The 17,565-nt window shown below is 38.9% G+C and overlaps 3 protein-coding genes across 3 annotated transcripts; 1 reads left to right on the top strand and 2 right to left on the bottom strand.

Annotated features, from left to right (window-relative positions):
• Positions 1-120: 120 nt before the first annotated feature.
• On the bottom strand, positions 121-1,035 carry J4E85_003426 (uncharacterized protein; the record flags this gene model as incomplete). Its single annotated transcript, XM_051467694.1, has 1 exon — positions 121-1,035. One exon carries the CDS (start codon positions 1,033-1,035, stop codon positions 121-123), a length of 915 nt encoding a protein of 304 aa, XP_051328853.1.
• A 577-nt stretch (positions 1,036-1,612) lies between these two features.
• Positions 1,613-2,596, bottom strand: J4E85_003425 (uncharacterized protein; the record flags this gene model as incomplete). Its single annotated transcript, XM_051467693.1, has 3 exons — positions 1,613-2,084; positions 2,134-2,255; positions 2,309-2,596. 3 exons carry the CDS (start codon positions 2,594-2,596, stop codon positions 1,613-1,615), a joined length of 882 nt encoding a protein of 293 aa, XP_051328852.1.
• Positions 2,597-12,721: 10,125 nt separating this feature from the next.
• Positions 12,722-14,722, top strand: J4E85_003424 (uncharacterized protein; the record flags this gene model as incomplete). The annotated part of the gene is made up of 4 exons (XM_051467692.1): positions 12,722-12,857; positions 12,913-13,273; positions 13,329-13,698; positions 13,763-14,722. 4 exons carry the CDS (start codon positions 12,722-12,724, stop codon positions 14,720-14,722), a joined length of 1,827 nt encoding a protein of 608 aa, XP_051328851.1.
• Positions 14,723-17,565: the final 2,843 nt, after the last annotated feature.

Genomic DNA, 17,565 nt, shown 5'->3' with positions numbered 1-17,565 from the left:
TCCACTTCGCGCGGATCACTTTGCTTTTGGTCTCGTTCAAGGGTCTCACGCAATACAGAAGAGGACGCAGCTGTGAATGCTCGGGTCTCGTTACTATCTCGACTAACGGTAAGCTTCAGTCTACGCGAATGCGGCCTTGTTCTGTTTGACCCAGTCCTCCAGCTTCGTCGGCTCCCGCTCCGTGTACTTTTTCACGTTCTCCACGGCGTCCTTGTAGATTTTGCCATAATCATCCTTCCCGGCGTTACTCTCCCGCATTCCCCGCGCCAGTGTGTCGAGTATAGGTTTAGGCATGTGCGCCAGCTTCTTGAACCACCTCTCCTCGTCAATCTCCTTGACTTTGATCTCTTTCCCCAATGCTTTGCCAATCACAGCCATACCCTCACGCTGGGTCAGAAGTTCAGGGCCACACAGATAGATCGACTGCCCCGCTTCTTTCTGGAATCGTGGCTCTGCGAGAAGTGTGCCGCACACAGTGCCGATATTTGAGGGAGCGAGGTAATCGAACCGCACGTTGGGGTAGAGGATCTCGACCTCGCCCTGCTTGATGTCTGCGGTGTACCAGAAAACGTTGCTACTAAAGTATGCGGGTCGGACGGCGGTGTATGAGACGCCAGTCTCTCGCAATGCGCTTTCAGCTGCGGAGTGGAGAGCGCCAATCATATCCGTCTTGTTGGCTTCTGAGTCCAGAGGATCTTCGACCTTGAAAGAAGACAAGAGGACAATGTAGGTTACACCGGCCTCCTTGAGCGCTTCGAAACTGCTTCGCATGCCGTCTTCGACCTCATGTACGACGTATACGAAGGCTGTCTTGGCACCAGAGGTCTTGACCGCGGTTTTGATGGTCTCGGGCTTGGCCAGATCAGCTTGGACGCGGACAAAGCTGTCACTGTTTCCCTCTTCCTGGATGCCTTTCAATGGCTTCTTCGTGTCGCGCATGGCGAGGTACACCTTGGCACCACGCTTGTGTGCTTCATTGGCAGCGGCGCTGCCTACTGCTCCAGTCGGACCGAAAACGAGAACGGGAGAAGTCATGGTAAATCGTGGAATATGGCTGGAGTACTCTGAGTTGATGTGAATGTATTGAAGGTATTGTTCTGTCTCTGTATGCGATATCGAGTTGCTTTATCTAATGTTCGCCAAAAGAAATCGCTGGTTGCCTCCTCGGCGTCCGCGGCACGAGCTAACGGCCTCTCGGTTTCTCGGTATACCAATGCTGTTCGGAACAAGGCTGCGTTACCACTTATGTCGTTACGTGCATATCTTAACACACACAAGGGTATGTTTAAGCGCTCTCCTCGCACCTCCTCGCTATCCGATGTGGGCAAGAACACGACGGTCGGGACCCCGAGGTCGCCGTGGATGACGTCATGGATATCGACATCTCCTTCAATCGTGTGCTGCACTGCGCGACGTGAAGATCGTCCACACCGCAGCGTAACATCCACCTGGACCTGTCCTTCGAATTTCGGCCATGAACTTACTCCTTCGCGAGGTTACTCAAAGTATTGCCATACTGCCACGGAACCCGCGCGCATTAGCGCCAGTTTTCCGATTACTCAACAATGGATACTCTTGAAACGCTACGAAGAGACAGCTAAGCCTAGGAGGCTCACTGAAGCTGGCTGTACATGTTGTGCACCCGATCTGGGACCTGCACGCTGCTCCTGTTCTCACTACGTATCTCATGTACGATCGTTCTCGTTATTTCGCGCTTTCCAGGCAGCTCTGAATCGCCCAGTATGCACTTCTCACTATCTCCATCATTGAGGTCGTCTTTTTGGAATCGCGAGAGACCTCGCGTTGGTCGGCTGCCGACGGTAAGGGGTGGTCCGACGTTATACAGTGGTATTCCGTTGCTACCAGACCCCGTCTTGGATCCCATTCCCAGAAAGGTCGACGAGAGAATGCGGCGGAAGAAGCTGTCGAATTGCTTTCGGAGTGCGGGTAGAGACGCGACAAGTATACCGACCGAGAGTTCTGATGCGGACCAGATGGCGAGGTTGACACCGTCCCATGTTGGATCGGCTGTCTTCATCAACGCGGAAAGCTCAATGGTCTTTGCAACTGAACAAGCGGTTGCACTGATGGCTGGCTCAGTTGATGTCAATGTAAATCCCGGAGAGCACTTACATAAGGCCAAGACAGAACACGATACGCAGACCCCATTGCGTACGCCTTGGTAACTGGATGGTGGACAAGTATATGATGGGTGCGACGACGTATATCACGTCAGTGACACAGTTGGCAACTCCCTGTTTTGTCCTCAGCTGGTTACGCCAACAAAGCAAACATAGAGAGGACTGACCTGACTGTACGTGAGAGGCGAGCTGGTCTTAATGAAGCACTTCCCTTTCACGGTTTTGTTCCAATTTGCCTCGAACGGTGTACTGCAAAAGCAGCCCATGATAGGCAAAATCAGATTGAACGTAGTGACCATCAGGATCGAAGCCCACACCACCGCGAGGTACACTCGTGAGAATTTAAGGGCTAGAAGGTAGCCACAAATCGAGTACTTTAGCGTTGCGACTGCGATAAGGTTTAGGATCTGCGTGATCCAGAGGTAGTACATGTAGTTCAGCATGTCGTAGGGCATCATGATGCTAGGATCCCGACTATGACGACCCAGACCATGCTGACATGTTTTAAAGCGGATTCCCGACGCTGCGACGTTTAGCATCTGGGCCCAGACTAGTCAGCATAATCTTGCCTTCTTGATAAAGCTACTGGTTTGACGAACTGCTGCAATTATGAGAAGGTAATCGTGTAGTACAAGCTTCCGCTTAGCCCTGATACTATACACAAGTCGCCATACGAGTACCGCAGTACTCAATATGCACAAGATAGTCGAGGGAATTAGGAAGACGGGCGCGCGATTTGGCCATTCCTGCTGCTCGCTTGGTGCCATTGCAGATGCCGATATTGCGTAGATGCAGTGCGAACCCGAAAGGAGGGAGAAACGACATCAGTTGGCAACGTGCGCAAGGTGGCACTCTTTATTCCCGCCGTTCGCCCATCTGAACCTATTGGGTACCCCAGGATCTCGGGAGGGCCGCTGGAACGCCCCGTTCATCCTATCGGCTGGGGATCTCTTCGGAATAGCTCACGCGAGCATGGCGTTTCATCATCTGCCATCAGTAGCAGGGAACCCCAGCATCTACTCCGCTCTCCGCTTCCAGCTTTTACGCAGTCTTCAATCTCGTGCCAAGATGTCGTAAGGACTATACTATTCATGCACTTGTGCGGTATCACTAATTCCCTTTCGTCATCTATGCACGAGGATCAGGCTCGAGGTTGTGATGATGGGCATGAGACCTCTACACAAAACAGACATAATGGTATCAGCATGCGCTCCAAGATATAGTAAGCCGCAGCATACTTGAAGTCAGTTGCTTGCTGCTGGCCAACCATCCAACCATAAGTCTTGATGCTGACTATACTAACCCAACAATACACGAGTCTGGATACGATCGTGTTGGGACGCATGGATTGGTCTGGCTTCCTGAAATCCTTCGAGGCGCACGTTGCGAATAAACGTGACAGCTATGCATGCTAAGAGCCACAGAACTGGGTATGAACCGTGCCCGTGTGGCTGTCATCTCTTGGGCTTCGTCACTCCATCGGGTGTAAGCGAAAGCTGAAAAGGCTGCAATGTCGGTGTGATGGCCCCAAGAGTTGGAAAGATCAGTTCGCAAAGGCGGTTCCACAAAGCTGCAGTGATGTAAATACACCTCTTGCGTGCTGTATCGCGCTGTACATGTTTCTTCCCTTCACGTTTGTAGCAGACCTTGAAGCAGTGGTTCCACGCCACCTTGGCATGCTTCGGCCAACCAATACTTGTCATGTGCTCCAGGGTCAGAACACAGCCCTTGTCGTTCGTTGGATGCCTCGACATCGTAGACTTGGCAAGCGTGCAAGCGAGGCTCGGGGCGTCGGCTGGTGAGCCAATTAAGGTCCCGCCGTCCCGTCCCATCCCGCGACGATGCTGACTGCCCAACAGGCGGAAGAGGATTCGTGACCTGCATCAGCCAGCCGGTTAAAATTGTGTGCTGACAGCTGTTGGCATTTGATGAGAAAAATGTTAAAAACCCCTCACATAAACAATCACCACGGGGCGTAATAGGTGAGAGGAGTTCTCGTAGAGCCGGCGGTCCACAACAGTAGACCCTCCCGACTTAGCAGCATTAATTAATTAATTAATATTAGTTTTACGCCTATATATAACCTTCTAGAGAGTATTCTAGTAAGTACTACTAAAAAGTTATAGTAGTTATACACTACTTTATAGGCCTATTTTAAAGTAAATTATATATATATTAAAAAGAAGAGAAAAGCTTCTAAGTACTTTTTATACTTATTATATTTAGTAGTAATACTACTTTTTAGTAGTATTAAAGTAGCTTACTACTATATTAGATAAGAATAAATAGAAAAATAGTAAACGTAAATATAAAATAATAAGAAAATAGTAAATAAAAGTAGGTAATAGTAGCTTTTAAGCTACTAGTACTCTACTAAAAAATACTAAGAAATTTAGTAAGTCTTAGTAAATTTAAATAAATTTATAGTATAATTACGCTACTATAGTAGTTTATTACTTTAATAAAGAATATAAATTTATTAGGCTAGTCTATTAATTCTTTAAGATACTTAAGCTTCTTTTTTTATATACTAAAGAAGGTATTAAAGTATAGAGGCTAGTATTAAAACTTTAACTAGATTCTTTTATAAAAGATAATATATTTAAAAGTTTTAGCTTTACTATATATATACTCTAAAGTTATATCTTTATAGTTAAATCTTTAGTAATACTAAGTAAAGTTTCTATATTTAGAGTAGATTATTAGAGCTTTAGCTAGTATACGCTAGAGTAAAGTTAGTATAGTTAGTAGCTATTTAGTAGCGTAAAATAGTTACTATTATAAGTACTAAGTAAATAGTTTACCTCTTTTAGTATCTTACTAGTTTTAGTAAGTATATTCTAGTAGGCTCTAACTAATTAATTTAATATCTAAATACGTAAAGTTATTTACTTAACTAACTAGTAAATATAAGTTTTTAGCTTTATTATTTACTATTTAGTCTACTAGTTTATTTTTAGAAATACTAGTGTATCTAAGTACCTACTATACTTATACGTTATAAGTATTTATAATACTATATATCTATAAGAAAGCCTATTAAAATAATACTAGTACTTATTCTTAGATACTCTAAATAATAAAAATACTATTAATATAGAGTATAATCTCTTAGTAGCTAAGTAGAGTAAGATAAACTATATATATAAAATTTCTATAGGCCTCTATTACTTTTATATTAAATATATAAAAAAAAAAATATAATAAGCTCTAGCTAGTTATTAATTTAGTCTAGTCTTAGTAAATAGCGTACTTATAGATTATAGCTCTTTAACTTTTAATTTATTACTTAAAGCTATCTAAGAAGATAGTTACTATTATTAGACTAAGAGCTTTTTACTATACTATAAAAGTAGCTATAGCTTTAGTTTTAGCCTAGCTAAGAGTAAAGTCTTTTTATAAGCTTAGTAAGAAATATTAAATATTAGTTAAAGTTAGTCTAGAGATAGTAAGTAGAAGCTAAGCTATCTATTAGACTTTAGATTAAGAGTATTAGTAACCTCTAGTACCTCTACTTTATTAAATAGAAAGTAGTGTAATTCTATTTACTAGTAGGTAGAAACTATTTATACTTAGTAAGTGTACTAATTATTAGAGCTTAATCTCTTCTAGAGCTACTACTACTAATAGTATAGTAGCCTCTCTTAGTATAATAGTATTTAGTATAGTTTACTACGCTAGTAGTATAGCTCTTATAGTAGTTATTATAGTATAGTCTATTATAGCTAAGTACTACTTAATATAAGTACTAACTATAAGCTTTTAAAAGGCTCTAATAATTTATAAATTCTTTATTCTCTTTTTATACTAAGCTTTAGCTTTATAAAATAATAATAGTATAATATAAGTTATAACTACTTTATAAAGAGACGTAGTAAGTAAACTATAAGTAGTATTTATAAGACTTTAAAAGTAGTAAAAGATCTTTTAAGTAACTACTACTTATTTAGTAATATAAGTTTTAAAGGTTAGTTTTTTATTAAACTATATCTCTAGCTAGCGTAAAGCTGTCTAGCTACTATTTACTTTAGAAAGAATAGTGTAAATTTCTTAGTTATTAAGCTAGATATAAAGAGAAAGTAGGCTCTATTTTTTTATTAAATAAATTAGCTTAGTCTTCTTAAAAGTAAACGTAATTTTATTTACTACTTTCTATTTATTAATAGACTTTAAATTAGAAGCTAGTAATATAGTACTTTTATCTAGAGAATAGACTATTTTATAGATATAAATATTATTAGTATACTTAAAGTATAATTATTAGTTCTAGTTTAAGAGTTTAGCTAAGTAGAAAGTGTAAAAAACTAGTAATAGTAGTAATTCTTAGAGTATTCTATAGCGTATAGAGTAGACTAGAGTAGTAGCGTTTTCTAGCTTTATATAAATAGTTTTATTAGATAAAAACTTTTAAATAAGCTTTCTAAGAATTAAAGGCTAGCTTTAGTCTTTAAGTTATTAAAGAAACTAATTCTTAAGTAGCGTATTAAATATTTCTTAAATATCTATAGTAGCTATAAATATATACTTATACCTAAACTAGGCTATTTCTATATTATAGATAAAAAAAGTAACTAAATTTATAGCTAAGCGCTTAGGTAGCGCACCTCTATACTATAAGCTAAGAATATTATATACTATAGTAATATAGGCTATCTACTTTATAATAATTTAGTTAAGACTTTTACTTATATATAATGTAAGAGTAATAAGTTTTATTAAGTAGAGAAAGAACTTATTTTTCTTTCTAATCTTTAGAATTATAGCTACCTCTACGTTACTCTATATATCTTTATAATAGGCTTTAGTAAAATACTTTTAGTAAATAGTATATATAAAGTACTTAATATATAACTAGTATACTTTAAGTAATTAAATAGTAATCTTATTAGACTTAGAGAAAATACTAAAGACGCTAATTATACTCTTTTTAACTTCTTTTATTAAAATATAAGTATTCTAAAGTAAATACTTATTAAGTAACTTATCTATAAAAGAAAAGAGCTTAAAGAAGTTATTTTCTACTAAAAAGTAGTCTAGTATAGTCTTTTATAGAGTCTTAGCTTTCTCTAAAAGTATAGTAAAAGTTTAGCTATTAATAATTAGTAAAGTATCTATTTAGTTAAATATTATCTTATACTACCTAACTAGCTTATAAAGATTCTAGTTAGAGATATAGAAATTAATATAGTATTGCTAATACTCTCTCTTAGCCTTTCTAACTCTAGTAAAAAATACTCTAGTAGCGTCTAAGAGTAGCTTACTATTAGAGGCTTTATTTCTAATATAGACTCTATATAAAACTTAGCACTTATCTATTTACTAAAGTACTAAGTAGCTTAATTTATAGACTAGCTTACTAGTAACTTTAATAGTATTATTTATAGCTTTAGTAATGTTTACTATACTATTTTTAATTTATTATACTATTAAGTTATAGCTAATAGACCTAAGACTAATAAGATTTAGTTTAACTAGCCTAGTAAACTAGAGTAAGTTATAGTTAAAGACGTAATAGTAATACTATTCTAATACCTATTAGCTATAGCTAAGTAAAATAGTTACTAGAGTATTATAGTTAAATTCTAAATATAAAGTAGCTTATACTAAAGTTCTAGTAAAGAGAATATTTAAAAAAAAAATGTTAATAATATACTTAGCGTAATAAGTAGACTCTCTAGGTTCTCTAATAAAAGAAAGGTTATTCTAACTAGCTTAGTAGGTAACCTCTAATCTACTATATATAGTAATAGACTCTAGCTTAAAGAGTTTATAATAAGCGTTTAAATTCTTTTTAATAAGATAATTAGAAGAAAAGATTAAAGAAACTAAGTAGTATAATATTAAGTTATCTAAAAGTTATTAGTAGAAATTTAGAATAAAGTACTTATTAACTTTAACTTATAAAAGGTCTCTACTAAAGTAAAGCTAAATAATATTAGCTTTAAAGCTAAAGACTTTTTAGATATAGATTAGAACTTATAAGTAGTTATATTTCTAAGTTTTAGAGTTATTCTAGCTAATTACTAAAAAGAGTATATAGTAGCCTAGATAGATAGAAGTCTAGATACTAGTTATAGTAAAAGGTTTTTAAATATAAATAATATTAATTTTAGCGTTCTAAGTAAGTTAAAAAGTAGTAATATAGTAGAGTAAGCTTTTAGCTACGTTAGACTAGTAGATTTATAGCTAGCTATTATAGTTCTATAAATAATTACTATTATTATTTAGAGGTTATCTTAGTATAATTATAAATTAGTACTTATTTTAGTATTTATATATTCTATAGAAGAAGAGTTAGTATACTTAGAGTTTCTAAGTCTAATACTTTTAGTAGAGAGTTATTAAAGGCTAAAGTCTTATATTAGCGCTACTAATTATTATAGTCTAAAAGATTTTAGCACTTTAGACTTACTTATTAATTTCTACTTAGGCGTAGTACTTTTAGAATAGCCTCTTTTATTAGTATCTACTATAGTAGTACTTTATATCTAGAGGCTAGAGATATTATTTATAGTTATATTAATAAGTATATCTTTAGAAGCGCTTATAAATAGATTTATAGTAGCTATAGTAGCTACTAATATTATACGTTATCTAGACTACTTTATAGTTATTAGTATTCTTTTTATAAGCTATACTATATAGCTATTAACTTATAATAGAGCTACTAGATAATTAAAGTAAATAGCCTTAAAAGAGCTATAGTAGTTAGAGTATTTTAGTATGTTTTAGTAGCCTTTAATTAAACCTTTATAAGTAGCTACTAGCTTACTATACCTAGAATAGTAGGCTACTTTTATATAGTTTATAATTTTATAATACTCTTAATAGCTAAAGTTATATAGTAAAATAGGTAGGTTCTTTTAGATTTTCTTTAAATAGTTACTCTAGCTAAATAAGTAGAAAGCGTAAACTAGAGTAGAAAAAGAAATAATCTATATTATAGTAAAGTGTTAATGCAGAGTAGAGTAATAAAACGCAGTTAGTAACTCTATATAGTAATCTTAATATAGGTATATTTTCTAAATACTTTATACTTACTATATATAGCTATAATAATTAATAAAACTCTCTCTATAACGTTTACTATAGATGTAGTGCTTAAATAATAGTAATAATGTACTTATAGAAGAGTAATAGTAATATAAGCTTATCTAGTAAACTTAGAGGTAGACTTAGAAGTAGTAATAGGTAAGCTGTAGAGCTATTAGAGGCTGTATAGCTATAGAAATATTAAAATATTCTTAATTCTAGAAATTAACGTAAAAATAAGCTTTCTAAGATAGATACTAATAGTAATAATAGAAAGGTCTTAGCAAAAAGTGTAGAAGGTAGAGCGTAGTATAATATTAAATAAGAGCCTTTCTATTAGCTGTAGAAGTAGATAGAAAACTATAGTAGAAGTAGTATTAAACTATAGTACTACGTAAGTAAACTATAGTTAGTAATAGAGTTAAATTATAGTATAGAGAATAGTAGTCTAGAGAGAGTTATATAAACTTCGCACATAGAGAATACTTCTCTTCTTCTTCTTCTTTTATCTAATAACTTTCTATCTTAAAGAACTTCTTACATCTCTAAGATATCTAAATATCTAGGCTAAATACCTAGCTAAATACCTAGATACAACTTCTAAGCCTTAAAGATATTAAACTCTGCTTTTCTCTCTGTGCCTACTACCTAGGTAGGTACTTCTAACTCTTTAGTGCCTAGCCTAGGTAATAGTTACTTAGTACTACTAATAGGCTTAGTCTCTTATAGAGTTAGCATTACTAATACTAATATAATTTTTAATATCTTATAGCTTAGAGCGTAGATATATAATAGTAACTTAGGTAATATAGTAGTAACTTTTTATAACATTATTATTCTAGTAGAGTTTAACTTAGAAGATCTAGTACTATATAATTATCTTTATATAGATATGCCTTTTATTATTAAGCTATTTTAGATAAATACGCTATTTATATACTATACTATAAAGAAGAAAAAAGATAAGGCCTTTACCTAGAAGAAATTTAAGCGTTAGAGAATAGTAAATAGTATATATACTTATACTATAATAGTGCTAGTGCTTATAGTAGTGTAAAAGTATATATAACGTAAAGAACTCTATTTCTAGAGTTTACTCTAGAAGTTAGAGACGCTTAGAATTATCTAGAAAAAAAGAGATAAGCTACTAGTATAAGTATAGTAGTAAATAGACTAGTAAGCTAAGAAATAGTAGTTATAGGCGCTCTAGAGTAACCTAAGTATTATTATAAAGTATAGAAGGCTGTAGTAAGAGCTAGAGACTTATTAGTATAGATAGAGAATAGGTAGGTAGGCAGGTAGGTAAGAGTAAATATAGATAGTAAGTAGTAGTTGCGCAATATAGCTAATATAGCTAGACTTATAAGTAATTATATATAGAATATAGATTACTAGTTTAGAGGCTTTATACTAGTAGTAGACTTACTAGGTATTCTTTTAGTGTTACGCAATTATATAAGACTAGTGCTAGTACTAGTTAATAGTCTAGATAGCTATTAGTAATATATAATAAATATAAAGTAGTTAGCCTATTATAATTGCGCGTGTAGTAACTATTATATTAGTAGTAGAGGTAGAGATAGTGTAGGTATAAGTGTTATAAGGCGCAAATCTAGGCTTATATTAGAGATTTTTAAGTTTGCTATTAGGTCTAATATAGTAACGTGTTATTGCGTAATTACATAATTACGTAATTACTTAATTCTAAAAAAGTACGCTATAGGCTCTATCTCTTAGGTCTAGAGAGAAGAAATAATCTATATAATTCTTCTATTCTTCTAAAAGCTATACTATAATAGTTAGATACTTATAAGTTATACTCTAGTTTATAAAAGTACTTTATTATAAACTTTATTTAAGTAAATAGAGATAAAACTACTTAAAATTAATTTATAGTAGCTATTAACGCCTTAGACTATATAGTTAACTTAGCGCTTAGAAAGCTTAGTATCTTTACTTTTAACTACTCTAATTATAAGTTTACGTAGTTCTTAGTTTATAAAATAAGCTTTAATATCTTTATTATAAAGTATAATAGCCTAACTAGTTTTTATAGCCTTAGTCTAAAGTATATTAGATAAAGTAATTCTATTTTTAATAGCTTCTATAATAGCTTTATATATAGTAAATAAAAAGGCTTATTATATATATACTACTAGCTTAAAAGTAATAAAAATATAATTATTTATAGGTAGTAAATAAACTATAGAGCGTAGTGCTAGCTTTACTATTAGTACTACTTTTATCTTAGTAGCGCTTTTTTATAAAGGTATAGAATTTTTTAGAGTTTTTACTATATCTACTTAGAAGTAGTAGAATAAGCTAGTAGAGGCTTTAGTATTACTTCTAGAAACTAGTAAGAAGTTAAATAATAAGTAAATAGCTTTTAATACTTATTTCTATAGTTCTCTAGTAATAGAAATCTAAGTAAAGTTAGTAAAATAATCTAAATAGCTATTAATAGCTATAGCTAAGTTTTAAATAATATTATAGTAAGTTTTTATAGCTTTTTAGTCTACTTAAATTTACTAGTAAATAGTGTTTAAAATAGCTTAGTATTTTAATAGTATACTTTTACTAATAGAAGCTATAGCGTAATTAAGTTTATACTATTATTTTTTATTAAAAGTACGTAAATTTCTATAAGCTAGACTCTTAAAGTTATTTTATTAAGTTTAAAAAAGTTATACTAAGTATAGTAAACTTTTAGGTATTACTATATTAGCTATTCTAGACTATTTATATATAAGCGTAGATATCTAGATAGTTAAGGTAGTTAGAGGCTACTATAGCAAATTAATTAGTATAAGAAAAATGCTTAAAAGTTAGGATTCTAAGATTCTAAAAAGTTAGTGTTTAGTAACGTGCTAACTTAGCAGCAGCGGCGCCGCAATATGTGTAAACCACGACCCTGCTCCTGCTACCGGTATATTGGGAGTCGCCACAATGCTGCCTCCAACTTAAACATCTCAATGCTGCTCGGAAGTTGGTAAAAGCATAAAGACGTTGCAAGAAGATCAATCTCGCCCGTCAAGATCCTGGAAAGGCAAACGAGAACCTATAGTGGTCAGCAAAACTTGCTAGGATCGTCTGCACCCAAAGGTGTCCTCCAGTATCAAAGAATCAGAGTTAGGCAGGGGAGCGGCGTTGGTGTGGGTGGGGTGACTTCCTGAATGCGGGACAATGCCGAGCCGTCTAGCCAAGATCGCCTAATCTCGGGGCCATGCTGTTTCCATCAATCTTCAATCTTGCGCCATGCAATTGCAAGGACCTGATATGCCGCTTGAATTCAGGACCCGTTGGCCAGATCTACTGTTCACTGCTAACTGTATCGGAGGTTTGTTGCCGACCTTAGCCACAACGGTGTACCGACTCGTGTATCCATACAACTCATGCACGCTCAGGTACCGCGAAAATGCTAAGAGCTAATATGGGGCTTTGTGGAGAGTTTAAGAGCTCAAGAGCTCCCCTTCTTCCTCACCCGGCGCATTCCACCCTCGTCAAAGTCAACCTCTTCTTGTGGTATCGCCTCGAAGCAGCTCGCCAGGATGCTTTACCCTAGGAACTTAGCCGTTGTTACTTTGCTTGGGCTGTCAGCCGCCCAGGAAACTTACGACTATGTTATTGTTGGAGGAGGTGTGACCGGTCTCGTCGTGGCCAATCGTCTGACCGAAGACAAGAACAGTGAGACTGACCAACCAATCTAGAGTTACACAAAGCTGACATGATGGTCGTACAGAATCCGTACTTGTCATTGAAGCCGGAAGAGCAGACGACAACCCAAACATCCGCATGCCTTATGGCGCCACATATGCTCTCAATACCTCTCTTCTGTGGACAGACTACGTGTGCCAACCAGAACCATTTCTCGGGAACAAGACATGGAACACTCGTGTCGCGCGGATTCTCGGAGGCGGGTCTCTCGTCAACGGAATGATATATGATCGCGGATCAGCGGCAGACTACGATGCCTGGGAGGCGTTGGGCAACAAGGGTTGGGGATGGGAGGGGATCTATCCGTTTTTCAAGATGGGAACAGAGTACATCCCAGCTCCACAGGAGACTATTGATCAAGTCGGTATTACCTGGGACCCCGAGGCGTAAGTCAGCGAAATCTTGCCCGTGTGAGCAGCTTTTAACGTTAGTAACTTCCAGCTACGGAAAAGGTCCATTGAAGATCGGCGTCACGGACACACAATACTCCGATATCACTGACTTCTTCGACGCCTTTGAAGGTACCGGTAACGCGCATGCCGCTCGCGATGGAAACAACGGCGAGGCATATGGTACATCATGGTACCCCAATACCATGGACCCCAGGACTGGTGAAAGAACCCACGCTCGTAACTCGTACTACGATCCTATCATGAGTCGGTCGAACTTAAATGTCGTACTGGAGTCTCTCGCGACTGAACTCGTGTTCGACGGCAATAAAACCCTCTCGGCCAAGGGCGTAAAGGTCACCGACAAGAATACTGGCTCGACAAAGACCTACTACGCAAAGCAAGAGGTCATCTTAGCTGCGGTAAGTGAGATGTCAAGCTGCCTGCAGAATTGCGCATATACTAACTTGTCATTTTCGCTTCCAGGGCGCTGTAAACACACCAAAGCTTCTCCAGAACAGCGGCATCGGACCAAGAGCCGCAATTGAGGCTGCTGGCATCACCGTAAAGCTTGAACATGACGGTGTGGGTTCGAATTTCCAAGACCATCCGTATACTGGCGTTGGGTGGAACGTCACCGGTGGCAGCACCCCGAACGGATTTTCCTTGACCACAGACCCGGCGTACAATGCTTCAGCCTGGGAAGAGTACCGTGCCAACAAGACTGGACCGCTGACACAGGCTCGTGGCAACACTCTAGCGATGATGCCGCTTCCGGTTGTAGATCCCGAAAACTACGACAGTATCGCGGACCGGGTGCTTGCCCAGGAGAATGACGCGCATTTGCCATCGATCTACAAGAACAATGCGAAGCTGCTCAAAGGTGTCGCAGCACAGCGCAAAGTTCTCGCCAACATCTTCCAAAACGAAAAGGCCGCTGTAGTAGAGTACCCTGTCCCATCCTCAGGTGGCTACATGCTCGTCGGCTTGGAGAAGCCGGTCTCTCGTGGAACCATCATGATTAACGCAACCAACCCTCAAGGACCACCACAGATCTTCTACAATGCACTCAGCAACCCCATCGACAAAGCTGTTCTTGCTGCGTGCGTCCGCTATATCCGTAAGGTTTGGGCGGGCCCAGAACTGGCAAAGTACACCCCGGTCGAGACGACGCCGGGAGCCCAGTACACGACTGATGACGAGATCATCAATAAGATGATTGAGCAGGGAAGCATTTGGCCGACACTTTCGCATCCTTCCGGCAGCTGTGCTATGTTACCTGAGGATATGGGTGGTTGTGTGTCCGACGAGCTTCTCTTCTATGGCATCGAGAAACTGTCTATTGTCGATGCTTCCATCCTCCCGCTTATCCCCTCCCAGCACATCCAGTCGACCATGTACGCTGTCGGCGAGAAGGCTGCGAGCATCATCAAGAGCCGTGGCTGATGCGAAGCGCAAGCTGTTTATGTAAATAGTTTGTAGTCCAATAGACGAACGCGCGCATGATCTATGATTGGGCTTACTCGTTTCATTGTGAGGTTGGCGCTACGTGTATGTTCCAAGCAAGCAGGAGTATCTCTATCAAATTGTGCGCACGGGCGGTAATCGATGTGTTTCTCGATAATTGTATGGAGTGTTTTGCGACGCAATCAACGGTAATGAGAATTGGGAGGCTGGGTGAGTAAAGAGAAGGTTGGCACCCCTGGACGCGTCACGCAACAGACGCTAGTTTAGCGTGAACTATATCTGACTATGACGACGCGATGCGCCTCCTCACAACACGGAGGGAATGATATGGATTTGATTGTTGCTTTATCTGTAATAACTTGCCCGAAGGTCACTTCGATAGGATCTTTGATCTCCTCACACGCGAACATTAGTGTGGCCGGTAGACATCTCCCGTACGTTCGTTATTCCAAGCCGACATGCTGCAATCGTCGTTAGACTGTTCGTCGTCAGACTGCTCATCATCAGACTGTTCTTCGTCGAAAGTCGCTGGGCCGGCATCTAGCAGCTCAGTAAGAGCGCCCAGTCTCTCTGTATATACTGTTACTTCATATCCGAGGTATGCCAGAACAATGTCACCGGCTCTCTTCGTTGGCTCGCGGCTTCTTCGTGGTCATAGGGGCAGTTGAACATGACTTTGGTGTAACAAGTGGCCTCCACGTCCGTCACTATGTAGGTCTTTGTCGTCGTTTCTCCGCTCTAAATCCCAGTCTTCTTTGGAGGCATCGCGTCCTCAATCTATTTCGGCGTTGAGTCGCTCATGGTAGCGGTGGTCAATGTTGCACGATCTTCTCCATGCTGAGTTCGTGCCAAGTATACCGAAGCAAAAGCGTTGCGCAGGGCACCCGCGGTAGGCAAAGCGCACAACATTAGGCGATGTAGTGATCCAGTGCCCGTCCCACTTCTGCTTTCTGCACTGGCGTGTGGCCTCCGCTATCCTATATACAAGTAATCCGTACTCTTCTTCTTCTTCGATTATATGTTCTTTTCCACTTCTCCGTTGACACATTTGAGGCCGCGTTGATCTTGGCTCATCCATGAGCTTTTGGTACACAGTGGCCTAAACCGTATCGCGATGTCCTCGGGCTTGGTATGGATAATCTCTAGCGTGGCCATGTCGGAACTCCAGCGCGACTGGATCATTGGGCTATATATAGATGAAGTGTCCGTATGTGCAACTGCGAAAGCTCGGCTTCGGACACAGTAGTCCATACGTCTGCCATCGAAGACCTCCGACAATGGTTCCGTGGCTTCTCTCTTTCTCTTTCTCCCATGCTTCCGGAGGGGAAATGATATAGAAGCAGGGCTCTGCTCGTGTATATAAGTAATTTCTGCTCTTTTCTTCGAGATGTACGAAGGGCTGCACAAAATCCAAGCAGATGTACATGTGAGGCTTTGCGAGGACATCCGCCGCCACACTGTTACAATGGCGATGAAGAAAACCATCCAAGCCAGAATCAGCCTGAACAAGATTATAAATCGTTTGATTGGCTTCTCCGTTTATAGATTGAGCATCGCGCTGATGGTGGCATGCGCTCTCTGCACAACAGGCTCATTGGAAAATATATATAGGTAAATTGTCCGTATGTGTAATCACAATCGGAATCCGTAGTGAGCGCACGAAATCTCGACCGCGGATAGCGTTGTCTTTGGGCTTGCGATTGAAGCGTTCGAGCCATGTCGTCGATGTACGGATACCAGCGTCTCCTGGGGTTGGAACAAGAACATACTTCATGTCTTCTTCTGTCGGTAACTAGGCGATCGATGGTATGTCGTTTTAGTGTGACCTGCCGGAACTTGCAGCTTGGGGCGGATGGGCAAGGGAAGTGACTGATAGAAGTAGATGCTACGAGAGAGGTCCTGGTGATATTTTTCTTCACCACCGGAGTCATCCTTCTCAGCATGAGCTGTCGTCAACCACCGTTCGCCTGAACCAAAACGACTCGCAGATCTGAGTGAAAGTAGCATTCTTTACTTTGTCACTCATTATAGACAGCCGGGTTGTGATTTTCTTCTGCTGGTCGCGACCAGAAGTCCCATGACAAGGTAAGCTGGCTTTGATGAGGTTCTTGGAGATGCGATCGATCAAGCCATCTTACCAAGGGTCTCTGTGTCCATGCGTGGTACGTATACATAGCGAGGAGTCGACTCGCAAAGACGACAACAACTTGACCGTGAACATCCAGGCTCAGCCAAAGCTCCACATGGCTGCAAAGGTGTAGGTATAAAACTACTATCTGTTAGCAACATGACTTACCCAAAACCCAATTAAGCTTACAATGTATGGTTATAACCAAGGGCTGAGCACATAGCGTCTTTCCTCGTTTGCTTATATACGAGATCGTTGCCACCTGTCTCGCACGTCCGCCATGGACGGTTTGGGAGCGGAAAGAAAAGGTCGTGGTCATGCGGCAATACAAAATAGACAGTCCACCAAAATGCATATTGAGCATTCTGTCTTCCGCTCCACCCCCACCTGGTGAGAGAGTCCTTCAGTGTACTCGCGTCGTCGAGTTGATCAGCCGACCATCTCTTGCGGACGCGGCAATAACTTGGCTGGGTATACTTTGGACGAGTGCGAGTCGTTTGGCAGTTGCTTTCTTTTGTCCTGAAAGTAGTGAGCACGTTGCCAGAGTCTCGTTAAATAAGAAAAGTTTGCATACCAGAGAGGAGATTCGGGATGCACGAGATCCTACGGTGGGATATAGCCGGTCTGCTATACATAGACGCATACGTTGATCAAGACCGAGGAGCATACCAGGGCTGAGAGAGGGGTGTTACAA

Source organism: Alternaria conjuncta (genome assembly GCF_024043145.1).
Source record: "Alternaria conjuncta strain BMP 0040 chromosome Unknown scaffold_4, whole genome shotgun sequence".
Lineage (NCBI taxonomy): Eukaryota > Fungi > Ascomycota > Dothideomycetes > Pleosporales > Pleosporaceae > Alternaria > Alternaria conjuncta.
This window is presented reverse-complemented; position numbering and strand designations above follow the sequence as displayed.